Source organism: Mastigoproctus giganteus, chromosome 1 (genome assembly GCF_048544385.1).
Source record: "Mastigoproctus giganteus isolate SK-2022 chromosome 1, ASM4854438v1, whole genome shotgun sequence".
Taxonomy (NCBI): Eukaryota; Metazoa; Arthropoda; class Arachnida; order Uropygi; family Thelyphonidae; genus Mastigoproctus; species Mastigoproctus giganteus.
This window is the reverse complement of record NC_143575.1, coordinates 95,272,543-95,294,047: the sequence shown is the minus strand read 5'-3', so window position 1 is coordinate 95,294,047 and position 21,505 is coordinate 95,272,543. Positions and strand designations below refer to the sequence as shown.

The window sequence follows — 21,505 nt, the reverse complement described above, 5'->3', positions numbered from 1 at the left end:
GAACAGAAGTTAAACTAACAGGTCTATAATTATTTGTGACACCCTTTGAACCCCTATTGGGAATGCATTTGCACATCTCCAGTCCATGGGGTCCTCTCCTAAATCTAAGGATGCGTGCATAATTATGGCTAAGGGTTTGCTTACTTCCCTCGCTGCCTCTTTCAATATAAGTGGGTAGATTCCATCCAACCCATGTACCTTTTTTATGTTTAACTTCAACAAATTCTCCACTTTACTCTCCATTATTAAAAAATCATTTAGCCCCCTGTTAGAGTCCTCCCCTTCCTTACAGAATTCCTCATGTGTGAATGTAGATGCAAAATACTCATTCAGTTTGTCAGCTATCTGAGCAGGATCATCAACAGTCGAACCACCAACATCAAGTGGACCAATCTGATTCATCCCCCCCTCCTTCTAGAGTTGTACCACACAGTTAGTGCATTTACATAAGTAGCAGTAGTGGTGGCATATGATGCAAGAAAGCAAGTGTATGAGCTTATGCAGCATCAGCCAAAAAAAAAAAAAAAAAAATCACACCATTCCCTCCAAATGCCTGTCCAGTTCTTCCTTAAATTTATTTAACCTATCAACTTCCACAATGACAGATGGAAGTTTGTTCCAGCAATTAACCACCCGCTGCCTAAAGGCAAATTTCCGCACATCTATTCTACATCTGTCTTTCCTTAATTTGAATTTATGCCTCCTTAGGTTTGTAATCTGAACAAGTGGAAGAATCCCATTAGAATTCAGTGTGCTCAACCCATTCAAGGCCTTATACACCTCAATCAGATCACACGCAGGTGCCTAGTCTCCAGCCATTGCAGTTTGCAGAGAACTTAAGCCTCTCTTGGTAAGAGGATCCCTTCATTCCCCTCACTAATCGTGTTGCCCTTCTCTGTACACGCTCAAGCAAATCTACATCCTTCCTAAAATGAGGCCTCCAGATCTGCACGCAGTACTCCTGGTGTGGCCTGGCCATTGCCTTATGCAGAGGGACAATCACCTCCTTTTCCCTGCTAGCAAAATTCCTATATATCATTGACAAAACCACATGACCTGCCCTGGCATCCTGTCTGCATTTCTCAGAAAACTTCATATCTGACTGCACAATTACTCCCAGTTCTTTTTCATTTTGTTGTTGTTTTTCTTTGTGTCCTTTGCCAAGGATTTCTCATCTGTCTTCGCTTGCCTAATCTCCTTTGTGACTTGATTACAGACTAGCTTATATCTGCCGTAGGCAGATATAAGCTAGTCTGTAATCAAGTATTCAAAACAATGTAATCAAGTACAATGTAGTCTGTAATCAAGTATTCAAAACAATATCGAGACAAGGGACTGACATCACTGAAGTGACATAAAGTAGCATATATACTTGGAAGAAGTGGTAAGCCATTTAGTGATGCAGAAATCATAAAAGAATACATTATTCAAGTTGTGGGATGTTTAGATTCAGCTAAGGTTAATAAGTACAAAGTACAAACAACTACCTCTTTTCAATGAGGATCATAACTGATTGGCAACATGAATTAGTCTGTAATATAACAGAAGAGCTTCATGCAATATGCCAAACCGAACACACATTTATTATTTGATCACCTTGGATGAATCTATTGACATTATTGACTCAGTGCAGGTGTTATTTTTTATTCGTGTTATAACTGCAGATTTCCATTGTCATGAGGAGTTACCGGCTTTGGGTACCCTTACTGCCAGGACACATGAAAGAATACTCAACTGTTTCTAAACTCCCGATTGAAAAATGCAATGAAAGGTTTGCTGATTTTGAGAAACGTGATCACACTGAAAATTAGCTTTTCAACCACACCTGATTGATGTCTCCAAAGCACCTGATGACTTACAGATGGAATTAATTGAACTCTCAGCAGATAATATTCTGAAGTCTCTATTTGACCCAAAGAAGGATCCTCTTCAAATGCGTCAAAATGCTGTTGAATACCCATGTCTACGCCAGCGTGCACGTCGAATGCTATCTTGTTTTGGCAAAACTTACTGTTGTGAATCAACATTTTCATATATGACCCAAATTAAAATAAGCGTGGGATTTCAGATGATGGATTATTCACTTGGAGGACCTATTAAAACTATGCTCAATGATGTTGGAACCAAATATCAGACTACTATTTGGCATTAAGCAGTAGCAAAAAAGTCATTAAATGGTTTGTTGTCTAATTTCGTCCAATTTTAGTTTAGTTATCTTTGCTAAACAAATAAATGTCTTCACCTAATTTTTTGGTTTAACATTCCTCTATAGCAGGCCCGGGCAAACTACGGCCCGTGGACCGCATGCGGTCTGCCGCACATTTTTGTGTGGCCTGCGAGCTTTAATTGTATTTTCGAAAAAAAGTTTACTTATTTTATACCTTTTGCGACGCCTTTTTGAAAAATAAATTTGTATATGTAATACATTATAGAATTTGTCAACTTGTAAATTGTTTTATCATCTCTGTATTGTTCAAATTGAGATAGAATTTTAAATTGTGCGCAAGCCAATGGGAGCTTTTATAACGGTATAATTTGCAATTATAAACTAACCACGTGAAACTATGATAACAGACAACCGGTGATGACGACAACGGCTTTGCTGCGGTGGAGGAGTAATAGGATAGGACTGCTGACTGGCCACAGTTCCAGTCTGTTTTCTCTGACGGTCATCCCGCAGTTAGTTTTTTTTTGCGTTATCTTTGGTTATCATTTTGGTGCCAGTAGCGATAAAAAATAATATTTACGCCCTTTTAAAAATGAATAAAAAACGAAAAATTCAACAAGAGCATCATGTCTTCAATGAAGAGTGGAACACAAAATATTTTTTTTGCTAACATAAATAACAAGACAATTTGTCTCATCTGCCAAGAGAATGTCTCAGTGGTGAAAGAGTACGATATTAAAAGACATTTCACTACTAAACATTCCGAGTATGGTGCCAATTTAACTCTGGAAGCGAGAAAGAAAACTGCTCATGAATTGATTCAAAAGTTATCTAGACAACAAAATGTGTTTACGTGGCTAAAACAAGAAGCTACTGTAGGGGCAAGTTTTGTTATTTCTCATATAATTGCAAAAAGCAACAAGCGTTTTTCTGATAGAGACTATATTAAAGAATGTATGACTGAAGCTTGTGGAATTATATGTCCTGACATTAAACACAAATTTGTGAATATAAGTTTATCTCAGCAAACCATAGTAAGAAGAATTGAATGTATTGATGCAAATTTGAATGAGCAATTATTATCAGTATTAGAATCCATAACATGGTATGCGATAGCTTTCAACGAAAGTAACGACCAAAAGAATACTGCACAGTTATTAATTTTCATACGTGGATGTACCTCTAATTTTGAAATTATTGAAAAGCTTCTTTCAGTGGAAACTCTTAAAGACCAAACAATGGGAGCTGATATATTTGAAAAATGCTTAACAAGATATAATTTACAATGGAACAAAATGGTAGGCGTAACAACTGACGGAGCACCAAGTTTGACAGGTAAAAATGTCGGAGCGTTAAAGAAAATTCAGGATAAAATTTGTGAAAATTATCCTGATTATAATTTAATTACAATTCATTGTATTATACATCAACAAGTATTATCTAAAAATGTGTTAAAAGTTGAACATGTGTATTAGTAAATTAACTAGTAAAATTTAACTAGTAAAAGTTTATTTACTAGTAAATAAACTAGTAAATTTAATACGATTGAGGGGCCTGAAACACAGACAATTCGTTAATTTTCTTCAAGATATTGAATCCAAGTACACAGATATTCCTTATCATAGCGAAATTTGATGGTTTAGCTTAGGAAAAGTTCTTCGGCGAGTATGGGATCTTAAAGGTGACATCATTCTATTTTTAAAACTGAAAAATAATATGGACTTTCCCGAATTAACTGATAATAACTGGATTTGTGAATTTGTGTTTACCCTGAACATCATGACACACTTAAATACTTTCAATATCGTGTTACAAGGGAAAAATTTATACGCCCATGATATGGTAAAAAGTTTGAATGGATTTTAATTAAAACTCCAGTTGTTCCTTCAACATTTATTGATTAACAAGGTAGACCACTTTCCAACCATGAAGTTGCCGAAGATTCCAGAAAGTAAATTTTAAAAATATTGTGAAATTATCAACGCTTTGAATGACGACTTTTCACGAAGATTTGGTGACTTCCGAAAAATTGAGAGAAGTTTGGCAATAGTGCGTGACCCATTTTCAATAGAAATTGATAGTGCACCGAGTGAACCACAACTTCAGATTATAGATCTGCAGTGTGATACCGATTTAAGGGAATTGCACCGTCGTGAGGAAATCTTTAAATTTTACAATACTCTTAATTCGGACAAATTCGACAGACTTAAAGATTTTGCCTGAAAAATGTTGGTTATTTTTGGATCAACCTACATATGTGAACAAACATTTTCCCTCATGAATCTAAATAAAAATTCTTTATGATCAAGCATCACCGATGAATATTTACAAGCAGTTTTAAGAATCTCAACTACAAAATTAACACCCAAAATTAAAAAAATGTTAAAAGATGTGAAACAGTTCCATTCATCTCATTAAATTCTTGGTTGTTAGAGAATATATTTTTTTTATGTTAATATTATTTCTTCATGATAACAAATAATATATATCTAAAAATAGTGTTTTATGTGCGACCCGCCTTCTTTTTGAATTCCTAAAGTGGCCCTTCAGCCAAAAAGTTTGCCCAGGCCTGCTCTATAGGCTGTAAGTAAAATTGTAAATATGCCTACAAAAATATAATTTTTTTTTGGATATATTAAATTCTCAATATGTGGCCTAATAGTATCTTGGTTAAATAAAATATGGCCTTCCAGTGTAAAAAGGTTCCCACCCCTGTCATAGATAATGATGCAAATCTTCTGGAATTTTTCTGCTTTCTAAAATAGATGCAATTAAATGATCGTTTCTAACTGTTCTCATAACAGTCACCATGTGTTGCCTCAATGCCGTTGATAGGTGCAATATGGTCTAAGTAACTCTTGCCCCAGAAATGACAACAGCTTTCACATAATACCTAATTGAAGGAGGCCATTTGGCTAGCTAGACCCAAGTTGTTTTTGATATTCTGTTTTGAAGCCAAATATCAGTTATGTGATCACAGAGAAATGGTGTAATTTCTTTGTGATCCTGACTAAATTGGGGAATGAAGGAAACTTCATATTCTGAAAAGTTGACATTATCTCTGGTGTTTTGTATTGGCTCCAGCAGGTATATTCCAACTGTATTTTAATAAATGTACATTAATTTATCACTCGAGAGAGCCCTGAGGGAGTGGGGGGGAGAGAAATAAATTATCGTTTCTGATAATCTCTCTCTCTCCATTCAATATCTGTATCATCACTTTTGAAAAATTAAAATATTATCCATGGTTTATACAGTGAGGTGTTTCTAGTCACATTTCCTCCTTATTGTCCAAACACAAAATTAGCTGTCTTCCCGTATAACAATGTCTCTATATCACTTCCCACTGAATGCAGCATGTATATAGCTGAATTATGCAACATCTGGCTTGCCCTAGAAAATATCCTCTATCTGACATTATGATCCAATTAGAACTTGGATCATAGTTATGCACCTCCAGTTTCTGTGTAAACACAAGGGCGGAAGTAATTCTTCGCAAAGCACAAATCAGTCACAAACACCTTACTTACCTTTTGCTCCTCACAGGAAATAATCTTTCATCCTCCACAATGTGTGCACTGCAATTCTCTGCTCATAATGTGAATCATATTCATGTTGAATTTACTGTATACACTTACACCCGCAAGTCTCATTCAGTTTTCTACCACATCTTAGGAAACCTTTGACACTTTGCCATATGAAAGGTGGCAATGATTTGCCACCTATGATATGGCAAAGTGTCAACAGATTTCAACAGATTTGCATTGATATGGCAATGCAAATCTGTTGAATTTTGTCTTCTTCCTAAAATGGATACATTTATATGGTGTTGTCTTACATAGGGCAGCACTTAAACATTAGTTCGGCTCTGCCATAGTGCACTGTGATGATGTTTATGAGTTTCTGACTATTCCCATAACAATCACCATATGTAGCCATCATGTCACTGATTAGCAATATGGCCTAAGTAGCCCTTGAGCCAAAAGTAACATCATCAACTGTCATCGTTCCACTGGTCGACGTATGGAGCTTCGCCACCATGCCCTGTCCATGTACTTCTCTCCGTCATTGATTTCACTCCAGTTTCCTCCTCTCTTAATGACATCAGTCTTTATCATGTCCTGTCACCTCATTCTTGGTCTTTTGTCCCTTAATCTAAAAAGTAACAACAACATAATCACATATTAACTTAAATTTTGGATCATCCTTAATAATGGATGCCCAAATTTAGATACAGAATTGACATTTCATATCACATTTGATCGGCATGTATTGTTTAGTGTGCTCAATGGTAGGAAATGGTTTTAAGGATTTATACTTTTGCAAAATAAGTGTGGAACCAAATGTATTAATTTTATTTAATAATGAATATTTATCCTAAATAATGCCTTTCACACAATATACCCATTAAATTGTTTACTTTTTTTTTTTCTTTTAATATTTATAGCTCTGGGAGGCATGTACTGGAAATTTAAAATATGTATATGAAGAAAGTAAATTTGGAATTACAGCAATCTGCCTTTTTGGAAATAGGTAATTAATATTATCTGCATTTAAGAAAACTTAATGAAAAAAATTCAGTAATTAAATTTCTTTTGTTTATTAACCCTTCCATTAAAGCAAATTTTAGGAGAATTTTTCCCATCGCTTTTCAGATAGTTGTATATTTGAGGTATAAGCCATGGACCATAAAAATATTAAACTATATATGAAAATATATTAATTATTTTTAAACAAAATTTTTTGGGTCTGCTTAACATATACAGATAACCCTCATATAACACGGTAGTTTGGTTCCTACAAAATTTTGGGTAATGCAAAACCGTGTTACACGGGACTAAGAACCATTAGAAAAAAGGGGGGGGGGGTTACTTTCCAAAAACTGTGATACTTATATGTCAGATATTGTACGTTCATTTAATTAAAGAACACGACGTGCACAAGTGAGATACAGAATAATGAGTTTCTGAAAATTTTTATGTTTTTTATATGATTGAATATTTCATGGAAAGGGAAACACATTTCACCACAATAATGTGAAAACCCACAGAATTTCAGCTGTCGGTACTATAGCAAATGCAAGAAGATCGAGCTTACTACCCGTTTATAATTGATTACACTAACAGAAAAGACCAATGAACCAGAAACTGCAAATTGTTTTTATTGTTTTATGGTACCTCTAGAAATGTGCTTTAGAAAAATGCCACTAGGGCGATAACAACTAGCAAGTCAACAGCAGGGATTCACAAAAAGGAATGGAAACTTTGAAAATTACATCTAACATGATAGCAGGGTTTTCCCAGTTCAAAAATACCTTGTTATGCAAGATTTCCCACAATTCTCAAACCATGTTAGAGCGAAACCTCGTTATATAAGTACTGTGTTGTTTGAACATTGGCACAATTTATCAATCGTGTTAGAGCGAAACCATGTTGTAGAAGTACCGTGTTATACAGGGGTTGCCTGTATAGTAAATAATACATTGTTATAGATATGCCTGTTTCCCATTACTATTAATAATAGATTTTGCCTGCTAAAAAAAAAAAAAAAAAATGCTCTATTGTTAAATTCTGTGGGCCATTTAGATAACCTAAGACTGCAAGTGGTCTGCAGTCTTTAGGTTATCTAAGTTCGCTGCAGCCCACAGATTGGAAAATATTTTTCTAGGGGACTAGCTCTAAAGAGCACCATAAGCAGGACCTACCTTTTGGGGACTGTTTCATATTTTGTCCACTCGATGTGAGCACCTGTATGTGCTGAGGGGACCACCCAGTGATGCTGCTGGTCTTCCAGATTAGCATCACTTGGATCCAATGCCCACAGCCTTGGTTCCACAATAACACCATAGAAATCCGGTATGTTTGCCTACACTGCGATCCGTGGAAATTTGGAAAGGGGGATCTTGGTAGTTGAGGGGGCCCAGCTTCAACACACACACACCCCTATGGCCTCTGCTTTGACAAGACAGGTGGTCCTGGATAGCTCAGCCAGGTTCAGTCGGCTAGTCTGTTCACCTGCCTGCAAGGATCAACTGTGTCGATGCCATTCCCCTATCCTCATGGTCCAAAGGACAGGATTCAGGCTGGCCGAGGTGCAGGTATAGTATTTGGGTAGCCCTGGCATCCCACTCCTGAGCACATTTATTGCTTGCTGGGAGTGGTTAACCCTTTGGGCTCCATGGTGGGTGGGGAGCCCTGGTGCTGAACAAAAATTGACAACAATTGATAGCAACAAAAATTGAATCCCGGTTAAAATATTTCTTCTTGCACACTAACACAGTCCCTACCTGAAAACATAGATGTGATCACTGTAATGTCACTTTAGCAAAAAGGCAAAAAACAATTTATATCAGTCCAGCACCCCATTACCTGATAATGCACACTACAAGTGAGAAACGTTTAGGGGAGATATCCTTCTTTATCCTGAAGGGTTGGCAGGTTCTAAATCTGTCAAGTTGCTTCACTCAGATGACATTATTGTAGAGACTAGAAGTGACCAACATTCAGAACCGCTTCTTGAGCTACATCTATGGAGGGATGCCAATCATAGTTACTCTCCACAAGACTGAACTCAACCCATGGTGTCATCTCTGAATGGATTCTAATGGAAGTGTCTGAAGAGGAAATCTATTCGGTATTAAAACCTCAAGAAGAGACAGCTGTGAAATGGATATTCATGCATAGGGATGGGAAACTTGATCCCACTAGAGACATCATCCTTACCTTTAATTCATCTCCTAATGAGATCAAAGCCGGCGATATCAACTACCCAGTGTGTCCATATGTACCAAACCCTCTTAGGTGCTTTAAGTGCCCAAAATAAGGACACTTGCGAATGGCCTTTCATGGAGCTGTTGCTTGCAGTTCAGTTTGCTGCAAAACCGACCTCTATCAACTGCCAGGGAGAACCCCCAGCTTACTCACGAGCATGCCGAAGGTGGAAAGAAGAAAAATAAATTCAACGGTTTAAGACAGAGCTGAACATATATCAGGAGGCAAGAAAAGCAGTGAAACAAACCTACCTATGCTCAGAATATGGCAGGGAGATGTTCCATTGGAACGTTTCCACGGCGCACTATAACCTTGCTGTTTTTGTGCTTCAAAAATCAATCAAACTCAATCCATTGGAACTTAAAACAAAAATGACCATCCCACCAAAAGAGTCAGTCACTCCCATCACACGCTACCTATTAAACTCAAAAAAACCCCTTAAGAAAGGTCAATCAGTTGCCACTTCCATATCGGTGCCTCCTAATGCTCCACCAGTAACAAAACAGGTTGCTTGAGAAAAGAAGAAATTCTGAAGCACCCCCTAGTTTGCAAGAGAATGGATATTGAGGAGGAGGTACCTGATGAAACTGTCATGGAACTCTTTGCGGGGGAAGAAATGGACATTGGACAGCATCCATACTTCCCCAAAAGATATTAATCCATTGAGAAAAGTAAACTCTCAGCACTTTGAAAGCCACCTAATGGACCCACAAAATCAAAATAATGGCTAAATTTTGACGACCATTCCATCACGACCATTCCACTGTAGGAAAAAATTCCTACAGTGGAATGGTCGTGGATTCCGGTGACATACTGATGACTTCAAAGCCATCCTGTAGAATCATGAACCAATTTTATTTAGCTCGCAGGAGATATATCTGAAGGCTTCATAATAATCACACAGACAGAATGGGGGATGGACTGCCCATGGAGGAGTTGCTATCCTTGGACAACCAGACCCCATTCCAATCTCTGCTGCTTTCCACTAACTTGGGAGCAGTGGCAGTTTGTTTTACAGTTGGGTTTTTATTAACTATCTGCTCCATTTATTTGCCACCTGGACAAGACATCCCTCCAGGAAGTCATTGATGATCTTGTCATGCAGGTGCCTCCCCCTTTCTTACTACTTGGGGATTTTAATGGACATAACACCCTGTGGAATAGTGCCAACATTAATGGAATGGGATGTGTCATTGAGCTCGTGGACAACAATCTTTCCCTTCTATATGTGGGAACTAACACCTTTTTCCACATGCCTACCCATACCTTCTGCTGTTGATCTTTCTGTGTTCTTCCCTTCCCTTCACTCACTTGTGAGGGATAGAGGAGAACCTTTACAGAAGAGATCACTTACCCATGATATCCAGCCTGCTTAATGGAAGGTGGTAGTATCTACCTTTAGGTTACTGCGGTGGAAGATTGATCAGGCTGGCTGGAATGCCTTTCACCATCTGTCAGATTTTAACATCAGTACAGTCAATCAGGAGCCTATCGATGATGCATTGGCATATATCACAGAAAACGTTGTCCATGCAGCTGCAATTACAATTCTGAAAACATTTACCAGTTTCCATCATTTCGTAAACCCTGGTGGAGTGCTGAATGCACAGCAGCAAAAAAGCACACAAAAAAACTTGGGGGATATTCTGATGATATCCTACCACAGCCAATCTCTTAGCCTTCAAACGTGTACTTGCCAAGCACGACATATTTGTTGTCAGAGCCAAAAGGAATTGTGGGTTTGCTTTACATCCACTATTAACCACTTGACCAGCACTAAAGTTGTCTGGAACAAATCTGGAAAATGAAGGGGAAATATATATGTGCACCATTCATTGGTCCTGGAATATAATGGGTGCATTTTTGCAGATCCATCTGCAATATCCAACGCTCTTGGGAAGATTTTTTTTTACCATCTTGTCAACATCTTCGTGTTTCCTGGAGTTCCTGGTCCTGAAAGACAAACATGAAAAGCAGCCGTCAAATCAAAACAATTGTCATCGTTATAATTGGGCATTTACCAAAGAAGAGTTAAAAACAGTGGTAACTCTTACCAGGGTAAATGCTGCTGGACCAGATCTCATCCATGCACTCATCAAACACTTATTAGCAAAATCCGTGGACCAACTGCACCCTCTATATAGTAGAATCTTTCTAGAAGAGCAGGTTCCTGATTCTTGGCATAAGGCAATCATGTTTGCCTTTCCTAAGTCAGGAAAAGACTACAAAATCCCAACAAACTACTGTCCTAACTCTCTGACTAGCTGTAATGCAAAATTGTGGAGAGAATGGTAAATACTTGCCTTATATGGTATTTTGAGGTAAATGGGCACCTCTCCAGAATGTAGTGTGGATTCCGAAGGAATAGGTCTACTTTGGACCATTTAATTAGTTTCGAAACATCCATTTGAGATGCTTTGAGATGCGTTTTTAAAATGAAAACACCTGGTGTCTTTGTTTTTCGATTGTTCTTTGTAAGAGCACAAAAGGGCACTCTTATGAAGAACAGGCTTAAGTTCTACAAATTGCAGCATCTGGAGACTAGGTACTTGCATGGTAATCTGATTGAGGTGTGTAAGGCCTTGAATGGATTGAGCAGGCTTAATGCTGATGGGGCCCCGGATGCCAAGCAAATTCGAGCTGAAGCGTTCTATTGCAAAATAAAGTGTGATTTTCCCAGTGATAAGCTCTTTTTAAGTTATATTGTTTACTGTTAGCAGTTCATTTATAAATCAGTTCTACACTTGAAAAGCCTCAAGTAAGAACAAAGAGGGGAAATCACCTTTCTTCTTTATTACATATATTTATTTATTTACTAATCAACTAACTTTTCTATCCACTTGGCTTCCTTACGGCACTGCTCCTGCCTCGCCATGGTGGGGCCAGAAACCTGTGAGGAAAGTCAACCCTCCAGGGCAAAAAGGAGCTAACCATGGATTACGATGATTATCCTCCACTTGGGCAGCCTAGGCACTCAACTAGTACTGTCAGTGATGCTGATCATGAATCTAACTGTGACACAACAAAATCAAAAAGAATGTGTAAGAACCCAGAACAACTGAACAACCCAGAACAGGAATGCCCATCATTCCTTATTTTACACTCTCTGTCAGATAAATCCATGAGCACTTTATCACCATTTCTTATACAGAAATGCTTATAAAATGTGGCAGGCTCTCCCAAAATGAGAAGACTGAGATCTGGAGACCTATTGGTTGAAACAGCAAGTCATAAACATTCTGAGATTCTGCTGAATCTAACAACATTTGGAGGACTACCCGTACAGATCACCCCTATGTAACATTAAACACCTCCAAAGGGAGTAGTTGCAGAGTGGGATCTGATCAACGTAACAGAAGCTGAACTGGTTCAGGAACTTAAACATCAAAAAGTTATACAAGCCAAATGCATCTCAATCAGGAAAGATGGAGATCTAATTCCCACCCGCAACATCATCCTGACATTCGGAACACCAGTATTACCATGTAATGTCAAAGCTGGCTATCTCGACTGCCAAGTACGACCTTATATTCCGAATCCTATAAGATGATACAAGTGCCAAAAATTTGGTCACTCGCAAATGGCTTGTAGAGGAGATCCAGTCTGTCCAAACTGTAGTTCCAAAGAATATTCGCAAACAGACTGATGCTAAAACATGGCATTGTCCTAATTGCAAAGGAGTACATCCAACCTATTTAAAATCATGCGATCTTTGGAAAACGAGGGAAAAAATCCAGAAGTACAGGGTAGAATGGAAAGTTTCATACCAAGAGGCTAAAAACAAATTATGCTTAATGCACCTAAAAACACATATGCAGCAGCGATGCATAAATATGAAACGTCTACACAAACTGAAGTATCAGTTCCCCCAACCATTGCAGATTGGTTGGGGGAACTGATTGCAGATTGGGCCCACCCGATCTATACTGTCATCGTTGATAAAACCTACTCCTAAAGAGGAAAAGGTAGTAGACAGAGCCAACAACACCCTGATTACAGTTCCATCAGCCACACCTCATAGATCATCAGATATTACAAAATTAAAAGCAGACTCAGCTCCCAATAGAAAGACAAACAACACCACTTTAAACAACATGGATACTGATAATAATGCAGACCCAAATGAACCTAGGTGCCTCCATAGCCAGGTGGGAAGGAGCAGCACGCTTCTTAATTAGATTGGGGTTTGAGTCCGTCACCACCAAATACGGAGGATGCGGAAGAAAGGTCAGGGAATGACCACCGCATATCCCGGAGCAATATGGCCTTAGTTGCTAATGCTCCTAAAAACCAAATAACAAACAACCAAATGAACCTACTTAGGCCTTCATGCAGAAGATGGCATGGATACTGGACACCCAAACTTTCCAAGAAGAGAGAAAGTGAAGCTTGATCGCCATAAACAGCCTGGGAATGAAAAAGAGTCAGAAACATCCTTATGCAACAAAATCAAATAATGCATCATATCATACAATGGAACTGTAGAGGAAATCACAGTAACATTGATAATATCTATGAGCTAATCAATCGTTATCATCCTGCAGGCATCTGTTTATAAGAGACAAATTTAACACCACATGTATCTCCCTCAATTAAAAATTATATTCTTTTAAGGAAAGATAGAACTGTTACAAATATGCTCATGGAGGGTTAGCCGTACTCCTAGATTCAAGAGTACCTTGCAGACAAAAACTACCTTACAAACCTCCATCGAAGCTGTTGTGGTGCGTATAATGATTGGTATTACTGTGTCACTTGTCTCTCTCTCTACCTTACACCCAGTCAATCCTATACCATTCATGAACTTGAAGATCTTATTCTGCAGCTGCCAACCCCTATCTGTTTATTGGGCGACTTCAATGGACACCATCCATTGTGGGGTTCTCCCAGTGCAGATAGACGAGGGCAACTTGTTGAACTGCTCTATACTAAATACTGGCTCACCAACTTACATCCATCTCTCTACAGGTACAACCTCTGCAATAGATCTCTCCATCTGCTCTCTGTCCCTCTTTCCTAGTATTGAGTGGACGGCCCTTGACAATCCACTCAGCAGTGATCACTTCCCAGTACAGTCTGTCCTCGTATAGCACGATAGTTGCGTTCCTAGAAACCCTCGTGCAATGTGAAATCGTGCAATATAAACAACAGGCCCTATGGGAAAAGTAGGGTTAGGTGCCGACCACACAAGATTGAACACACATTTGGAACCAAAACATTACCAAGCAATAAATAATCGGGTAATTTTAATCGTTATAAAATATGTTAAGTATTTTATAACGATTAAAATACATAATAAAAATATTATAATAAAGTTTTTTAATACTAAAAAAGTATTTTTTACGAATAAAATACGTATTTTATTCGTAAAAAATTTATTATATTAAATAAAATAGTCGTAATAAAATACTTACGTATTTTATAATACGTAAGTATAAATTATAATACGTAAGTCGTAATAAAATATTGCTAATGCTTTTGCTTCTATCGTAAGCAAACTTGGTTTTTGTTTGATTTTCTATCCAAACAGATGACAGCCGTTCCATCTCTTCCAATTCTTGTGTCTTAATCTAATGGATTTTAATTACACTGAGTTGTTCCTGCTATGAAAGTTGTTTTTATTTTCTCTGCATTCTTTGTAATTCTTGGCGTTGCCTGATTTAGGTCTATAGCACGTGCAATATCACATGGCCTTTCATTTCGCTCAAAGCGTTTCACAATTTCATATTTTTTCTCTATCGACAGAGGCAGACAGAAGCCTTATGGGGGAAACCACGGTGGGCCGGAGGCCGGTGTGATTTTGGCCATAAACCGTAGTATGAGGCCACTATAAATTTTCCCGGTTAAGAATTTTTGATCCAGTCCGCCTCTGTTTATCGATATTGCTTTTTTTTTTTCACTGAATCTGCAGTGTCTTAGCCAGAACGCTTCCTTTTCACACCTTTTAGTATTTTACTCGTTTTTAGGGAATAAAGCACAATTACAAAACGAGGAGGCACGCTTGATACACATAAACAAAGCTGCGCGCGTGTAGCAACTGAATAAACAGTAAAGGCCGAGATACACTATTAACACCTCACATTTTACTAAAGCACATTTCTGGGGGTTACTACCATAAAACAATAAAAACAATTTCCAGTTGCGTTTCTGCTAGTGGAATCTGTTATAAACTGGTAGTAAACTCCATCTAATTGCATTTGCTATTATATCGATAACTGGAATTGTGTTGGTTTTTACGTTATTATGGTGAAATGTGTTTCCCCTTCACTGATATAAAACACATAAATACATTTTCAGAATCTTCTTCATTCCTATCGTGTTGCGTTCAGTTGGGGTGATTCTGCGTTCGACTGCCATTTCTTGTAAACACAAAGGCGAATCGTGTATAAGCGAATTTGTGTAATGTAAACACGTGTTATACGAGGACCGACTGTAATATGTAAAATTTAAACAGCACATTTCATAATTTCAGAAAACCTCATAAAATGGAAATTTTCCAAAGCAGATTGGGCAAAGTTCACTTCATATGTATCCTTTGACCAGATCGTCGAAACCTTTCCAATTGACAAAGTTACTGATCACATTACAATGCAAATACTAGCTGCTGCATCTACTGCAATTCCACAATCATAGTCAACCATCCATAGAACCATAAATTATTGGTGGAATGAAGAGTGTAAGTGCGCAAAAAAAGAAAAAAAATTTGTTTCGCTAACATCCTACCACGGTCAATCTTATAAACTACAAAAGACTTAGAGCCAAGGCCCGTCACGTTAGGAAGAAAGCTTGGATTCGATTTTTTTTTTTTTTTTTTTATGAAAACCCCAAACACGAAAGGTATCAAAACCTATAGTACTTAGTACCGTGCATGGGTTGAAGGAGAAGTATTGGGGGGGGATGCCGGAAACTTTGCTCTAGAGACTAAACATGGGTTTCACCACTTCAAGCCTCCAATAAGCAAAGTGGTGGTATTTCACCGGTTGATGAAAGTCATCTACCACCTAGGCTTGCAAGTTCGATTAATAAAAATGCTGACACAAGAATAATATGGCGAAAAATAAAACAGCTAAATGGCAAATTTCCCCCATTATCCTCCCCACTTCTCAACTGGAATGGGCAGGAGCTTTCTACTCCCACAGAGATAGCGAATACCTTAGGGACTGTATTTTCACAATTGTCTGCCTCGACAGCATACGATCCATCATTCCAAAAGATCAAAGTATTAGCCAAAAAATTCCAATTGAACTTCAGATCTAAATGTTCTTCACCCTACAATCAGCCGCTTACAATGCTTGAACTTCAAGAAGCCATATCTACCTTAAAAAAACAGTGCTGCTGGCCCCGACAGAATATATTATATAATGCTCCATCACTTAGATAAAAAATCAGTCTCTTCACTGCTCACCTTTTTCAACTGCATCTTCCTTGAACATTCTTTCCCCAGTTCTTGGCATCACTCCTATATAATAGCAGTTCCCAAACCAGGGAAAGATGTCTATTCCTCAAAACTATAGACCTATTTCTCTCACCAGTTGCTTAAGTAAAACTCTGGAAAAAATAATTCACCATCAACTCACGTGGTATTTTGACTCTATAAACCTAATCTCTGATAATCAATTTGGTTTCAGAAAAAACCGATCAGCCCTGGATCTCATAGTCAAAGTAGAAACAAACATCAGGAATGAATTCATCAGAAATGAGCATCTCATCATGGTATGCTCTGATATAGAGAAAGCGTTTGACACCACATGGCATTTTGATATCCTGAGAGATCTGCATTCCCTTGACTTGAGAGGCCACTTACCATATTTCATACAGAACTTCCTTCAGCACAAATCCCTTCAAGTTCGATACCGACAGGTCCTGTCCCAAACATATGTACAAGAAGGAGCCCCACAAGATTCTGTGCCACCTTATTTGCAATAAGAATAAATCACATGACTAAAAATATTCCCATCACTGTGAGTTCATACCTCTGTGCTGATGATCTCACCGTTTCATGCAGCTCGCAAAACATGACCTTCATTGATCGTCAGCTCCAAATTTCAATTAATAATATTCAGCTATGGATGGCACAGAATGGGTATCGACTTTCTTGCTCAAAATCTAAAGTAGTTCACTTTTGTAACAAACGCAAAATGCATCCAGATCCAGAGCTACACTTAAAAAATCATCCTATCTCAGTTGCGAATAGCATCCGTCTCCTTGGTTTGATATTCGATAGAAAATTGAACTTTGTGGAATACATAAAATATTTATGGAAGTCATGCCAGAAGAAAATGAACATACTCAGAATTATTTCTTCAGCATCATGGGGTGCAGATAGGTACACATTACTTCATTTGTATAGAGCCCTAATCAGATCTCGCCTTGATTTAAGGTGCCCCAGTATATGATTCTGCTAGGGAGAGCTTGCTAGCACGGCTTGTCCCTATTCAACATTCTGCCCTGAAGATAGCTATAGGTGCTTATAGAACTTTGCCAATTCAAAGTCTTTTCATTGAAGCTCATGAACTTCCCCTAAGCCTCAGGAAAAAGATGTTACTTCTCAACTATACGACTAAAGTCCAAAGTCTACCTACCCATCCCATCAGACCGATAATTAATGACCCTCAGTTCACAATGTACTATAGAAATAAACCCAGAGTAGTTCAACCTACTGCAATAAGATTTCTGGCATTATTACAATCTTGGAATATACATTTTGACAAAGTTCTTCAAGATCCAAACAGTCTGGATCCCCCCTTATATAAAACCATCATGTGACAGTTATTTCCTAAACTGGGGAAAGCACTCTGTTGCAAATGTCAACATACAAGAACTCCACATTGCCCACACACAAAATTATCTGCATTTTGCAAAAATATATACCGATGGGTCAAAATCTGAAAGTGAAGTGGGTGCCGCAGCCATCTTCCCTCATAAAACCTTCTCCGTATCGCTTTCCAATGAATGCAGCCGCTATACAGCTGAATTATATGCCATCAAACTTACAATACAAAATATTCTCCATCTGTCCATCTATAAAAGCATGATATATATGGACTCCCAGAGTGCGCTTATAGCTTTACAGAACATTTCTTCTCAAACACATTATTAAATAAAAATTATAAAATCCAAACTGATGCATATCCAAGAACTCCAGCGAGTGGTCATTTTCTGCTGGATTCCAGGCCATGCTGGGATACCAGGAAACGAATGTGCAGACTATGCTGCTAAACATCCATCCAACAGAGAATCATCACAGTATTATGTTCCATGCCTTGACTACAAAAGTAATATACGAAGAATATGTAGGGAACAATGGACAATTGAATGGCAACCCCAAACGCATAATAAACTCCTCCAAATAAAACCTGAACCGGAGTTATGGTCCTCCAGCTTCCGTGTAAACAGAAGGGAGGAAGTAGTCTTAACCGGAGCGCGTATTGGCCACAGTCAACTTACCCACCTTTATCTCTTCACAGGTAATGATCCTCCGCAATGCACACAGTGCAACTCTCCTCTTACTATGAAACATATTCTTGTTGAGTGTACTTTATACACCACTGCCCACCAAGACTCATTTAGCTTTCTTCCAAATCTTAAAGAACCCCTGACATCTACCACATTATAGGCAACGATGCTAATCTGCTGGAATTTTTCCACTTTATTAAACTGATAAAATTATATCACAGTTTTTGACTGATGTCATGACAGTTACTATGCACGTGTAACATTCATAACTTTGATTAGTGCAATATGGCCTAAGTCGCCCTTGCACCAAAAAAACTTAAAAAAAAAAAAAAAAAATGCTGATGGGTTCTTCCTCTTGCTCAGATTAGAAACCTGAGGGGGCATAAACTGAAATTGAGGAAAGACAGTTGTCAAATAGATGTGCGGAAATTTGCCTTTACCAGTGGGTAGTTGATTGCTGGAACAAACTTCCATCTGTCATTGTGGAAGTTTGTTCGAGCTGAAATAAATTCAAGGAAGAAGTGAACAAACTTTTGGAGCGAATGGATGGGTGAAATGAGTGTTTTTTTTTTTTTTTTTTTTTCACTGATGCTGTATAAGCTTGCTTTCTTGCATCATATGTCTTTGCTAATGCTATATGTGTATGTCAGATTCTTCGAGAAAGCATATGACAACTTGGAGATTTGGAATTTTAAAAGACGTTTATAGCATCCACCTTAGAAGTCATCTCCCAACCTTTATTAAAAACTTTCTATCCCATCGTTTGTTCCAACTTTGTGTCGGATCTACCTTCTCTTGGCCCTTTTTCCTAGAGGAGGGAGTGCCCCAGGGATAAGCTTTAAGAGTTACACTTCCTTCCATCAAAGCGAATTCCATCGCAGAACAACTTCCTCCAACTCTATTCTGTGCCCTCTGTGTTTATGATTTCAGCATATTTTCTGAATCTTGCAACATAAGGGTTATTGAGAGAGAATTGCTACATGCTATTGATTATCTGAACTCATGGATAGTGAATAATGCTTCAAGTTCTCCTCACAAAAGACTGTTTGCATACATTTTTGCCAAAAGCACGACTTTCACCCTGAACCTGAATTGAGACTTGGACAGGATGCTATTCGAGTAGTTTGAGACTAGATTTTTGGGGCTTCTGTTTGGTAAAAAGTTGACCGTCCTACAACATATCTGTTAACTACATATGAAGTGCACGAAAGCTCATGTCTATGTGCAGTTTCTTCTAATTCCTGGGGTACTGAACGGTGCACTTTATTGTGCACTTGTGCATTCCAAATTAGATTACGGGTCCCAAGTACACACATCTGCTAGGCTTAACATACTCCAATGACTTGATCCCATCTACCATCCCCCTTGACGTGGGCACCTGTACGTGGTGAGGGGACCTCCCAGTGATGCTGCTGGTCTTCCAGATTAGCATCACTGGGATCTAATGCCCATACCTTGGTTCCAGGGTTACATCTTTGGAATCCGGTGTGTGCAGCCGTGCGCCGCGACCCATGGAATTTGAAAATGGGGATCCTGGTGGTTGAGGGGGCCCAGCCTTAATACACCACTTTGGCCACTGCTTCGACAAGACGGGTGGTCCCGGACAAGCCCGACTGGGATCAATCGGCGGGTGGTTCTTACTGCTAGGGTCAACTGCGTTCCAATAAGTCTCCCTCCCTTTGGTCCTGGGACGGGATCAAGACTTATTGGAAAAGTGGGTATGGTGCCTCTAAGCTAACTTGACGTCCCCGTGTACGCAGTACCTGCTAGTTCACGAGTGGGCGTCTCCTCATAGGGCTCCGTGGTGAGTGAGGTACTTAGGGCATCGGAAATTTTTATCTTACTCCTATGAGTAATTTAAATCCTTCTTCTTCTGAGTCCCCAACAAGGCCCCTATCTAATCGATCGTTAGATGAGAGTGACAGCAATTCTGCTAAAAGAGCCAGAACTGAGGAGAAAACACCATCTGTGACACCTCTTTTCCTCACTCTCCATTCCACCGGAGAGCAGTCAATTGGAAAAATATCACCATTCTTTATCTAGAAGGGATGGCAGGTTCAACCAAATCTCTAAAACGGCTGCATTCTGGAGATATTTTAATTGAAGCATCAAACTCAAATCAAGCCGAAAAAATTTTGAAAGCCACATCTATAGGGGGAATACCCATCATCGTAACCCCTCACAAAACTTTGAACTCTTCACGAGGTGTCATATCAGAGTGTGATCTTATTTACGTTTCTGAAGAAGAGATCTGCTCTGAATTAAAAGAACAAGGAGTAACAGCTGTTAAGCGAATATCCATGCGTAAGGATGGGAATCTCGTTCCTACCCAAGTTCTCATCCTAACATTTAACACCCCACAGCCTCCAAGTTCCATCAAGGCAGGGTACTTAAACTGCCCAGTGAGGATTTACGTTCCAAATCCACTGAGGTGTTTTAAATGTCAAAAGTACGGCCACTCACAAAGAGCTTGTCATGGTAACCCTGCCTGTATTCGATGTGGTGCTAAAGATCACAAGAGCAAGGAATGTCTAGCTCCTAAGCCCAATCATACTAATTGCCAAGGAGAGCACCCTGCATACTCTCGAGCATGCCAGCGGTGGAAGGACGAAAAGGAGATTCAAATATTAAAAACGGTGCTGAACATCTCCTGCTAAGAGGCTAGAAAACGCATACAACCAACAAATAGTGAGTGGGAAGCCTTCATTCAGAAGGTTTCTGCGAAGTGCACTATTGGTACACAAACAGAGATGACTGTACCACCAAGAGAGTTATTCACTCCGATTGCACGCTATTTATTGAGTTCACAAAAGCCCACCAAAAAAAACAGTCATCTGCCACTCCTATATCCGTACCTCCTAGTGCTCCACCACTACCAAAACCAAGTGGTAAAAAAGAGCAACCGGTAATAACAGAAACAATGGATGTAGTGGACAAGGAGGTACCAGACGAATCAGTCCTAGAACTCGTCGTGGAGGAAGAAATGGACACCGGACAGCGTCCATACTTCCCCAAAAGAGATAAACCCAAGACTGATAAAAGTAAACCCTCAGCAACTGGGAAGCCGCCTGATGGACCCACCAAGCCAAAATAATGGCTAAATTCCTACAAT

The 21,505-nt window shown here is 38.8% G+C and overlaps 1 protein-coding gene across 1 annotated transcript in view; it reads left to right on the top strand.

Moving 5' to 3' along the window:
* The window catches only part of SCAP (SREBP cleavage activating protein), a 512,327-nt gene that overhangs the window by 393,366 nt on the left and 97,456 nt on the right, over positions 1 to 21,505 (top strand). The window contains exon 21 of the mRNA XM_090380371.1: positions 6,615 to 6,700. Within this exon, the coding sequence (XP_090236497.1) occupies positions 6,615 to 6,700 (86 nt within the window). The remainder of the gene's footprint in view (positions 1 to 6,614; positions 6,701 to 21,505) is intronic.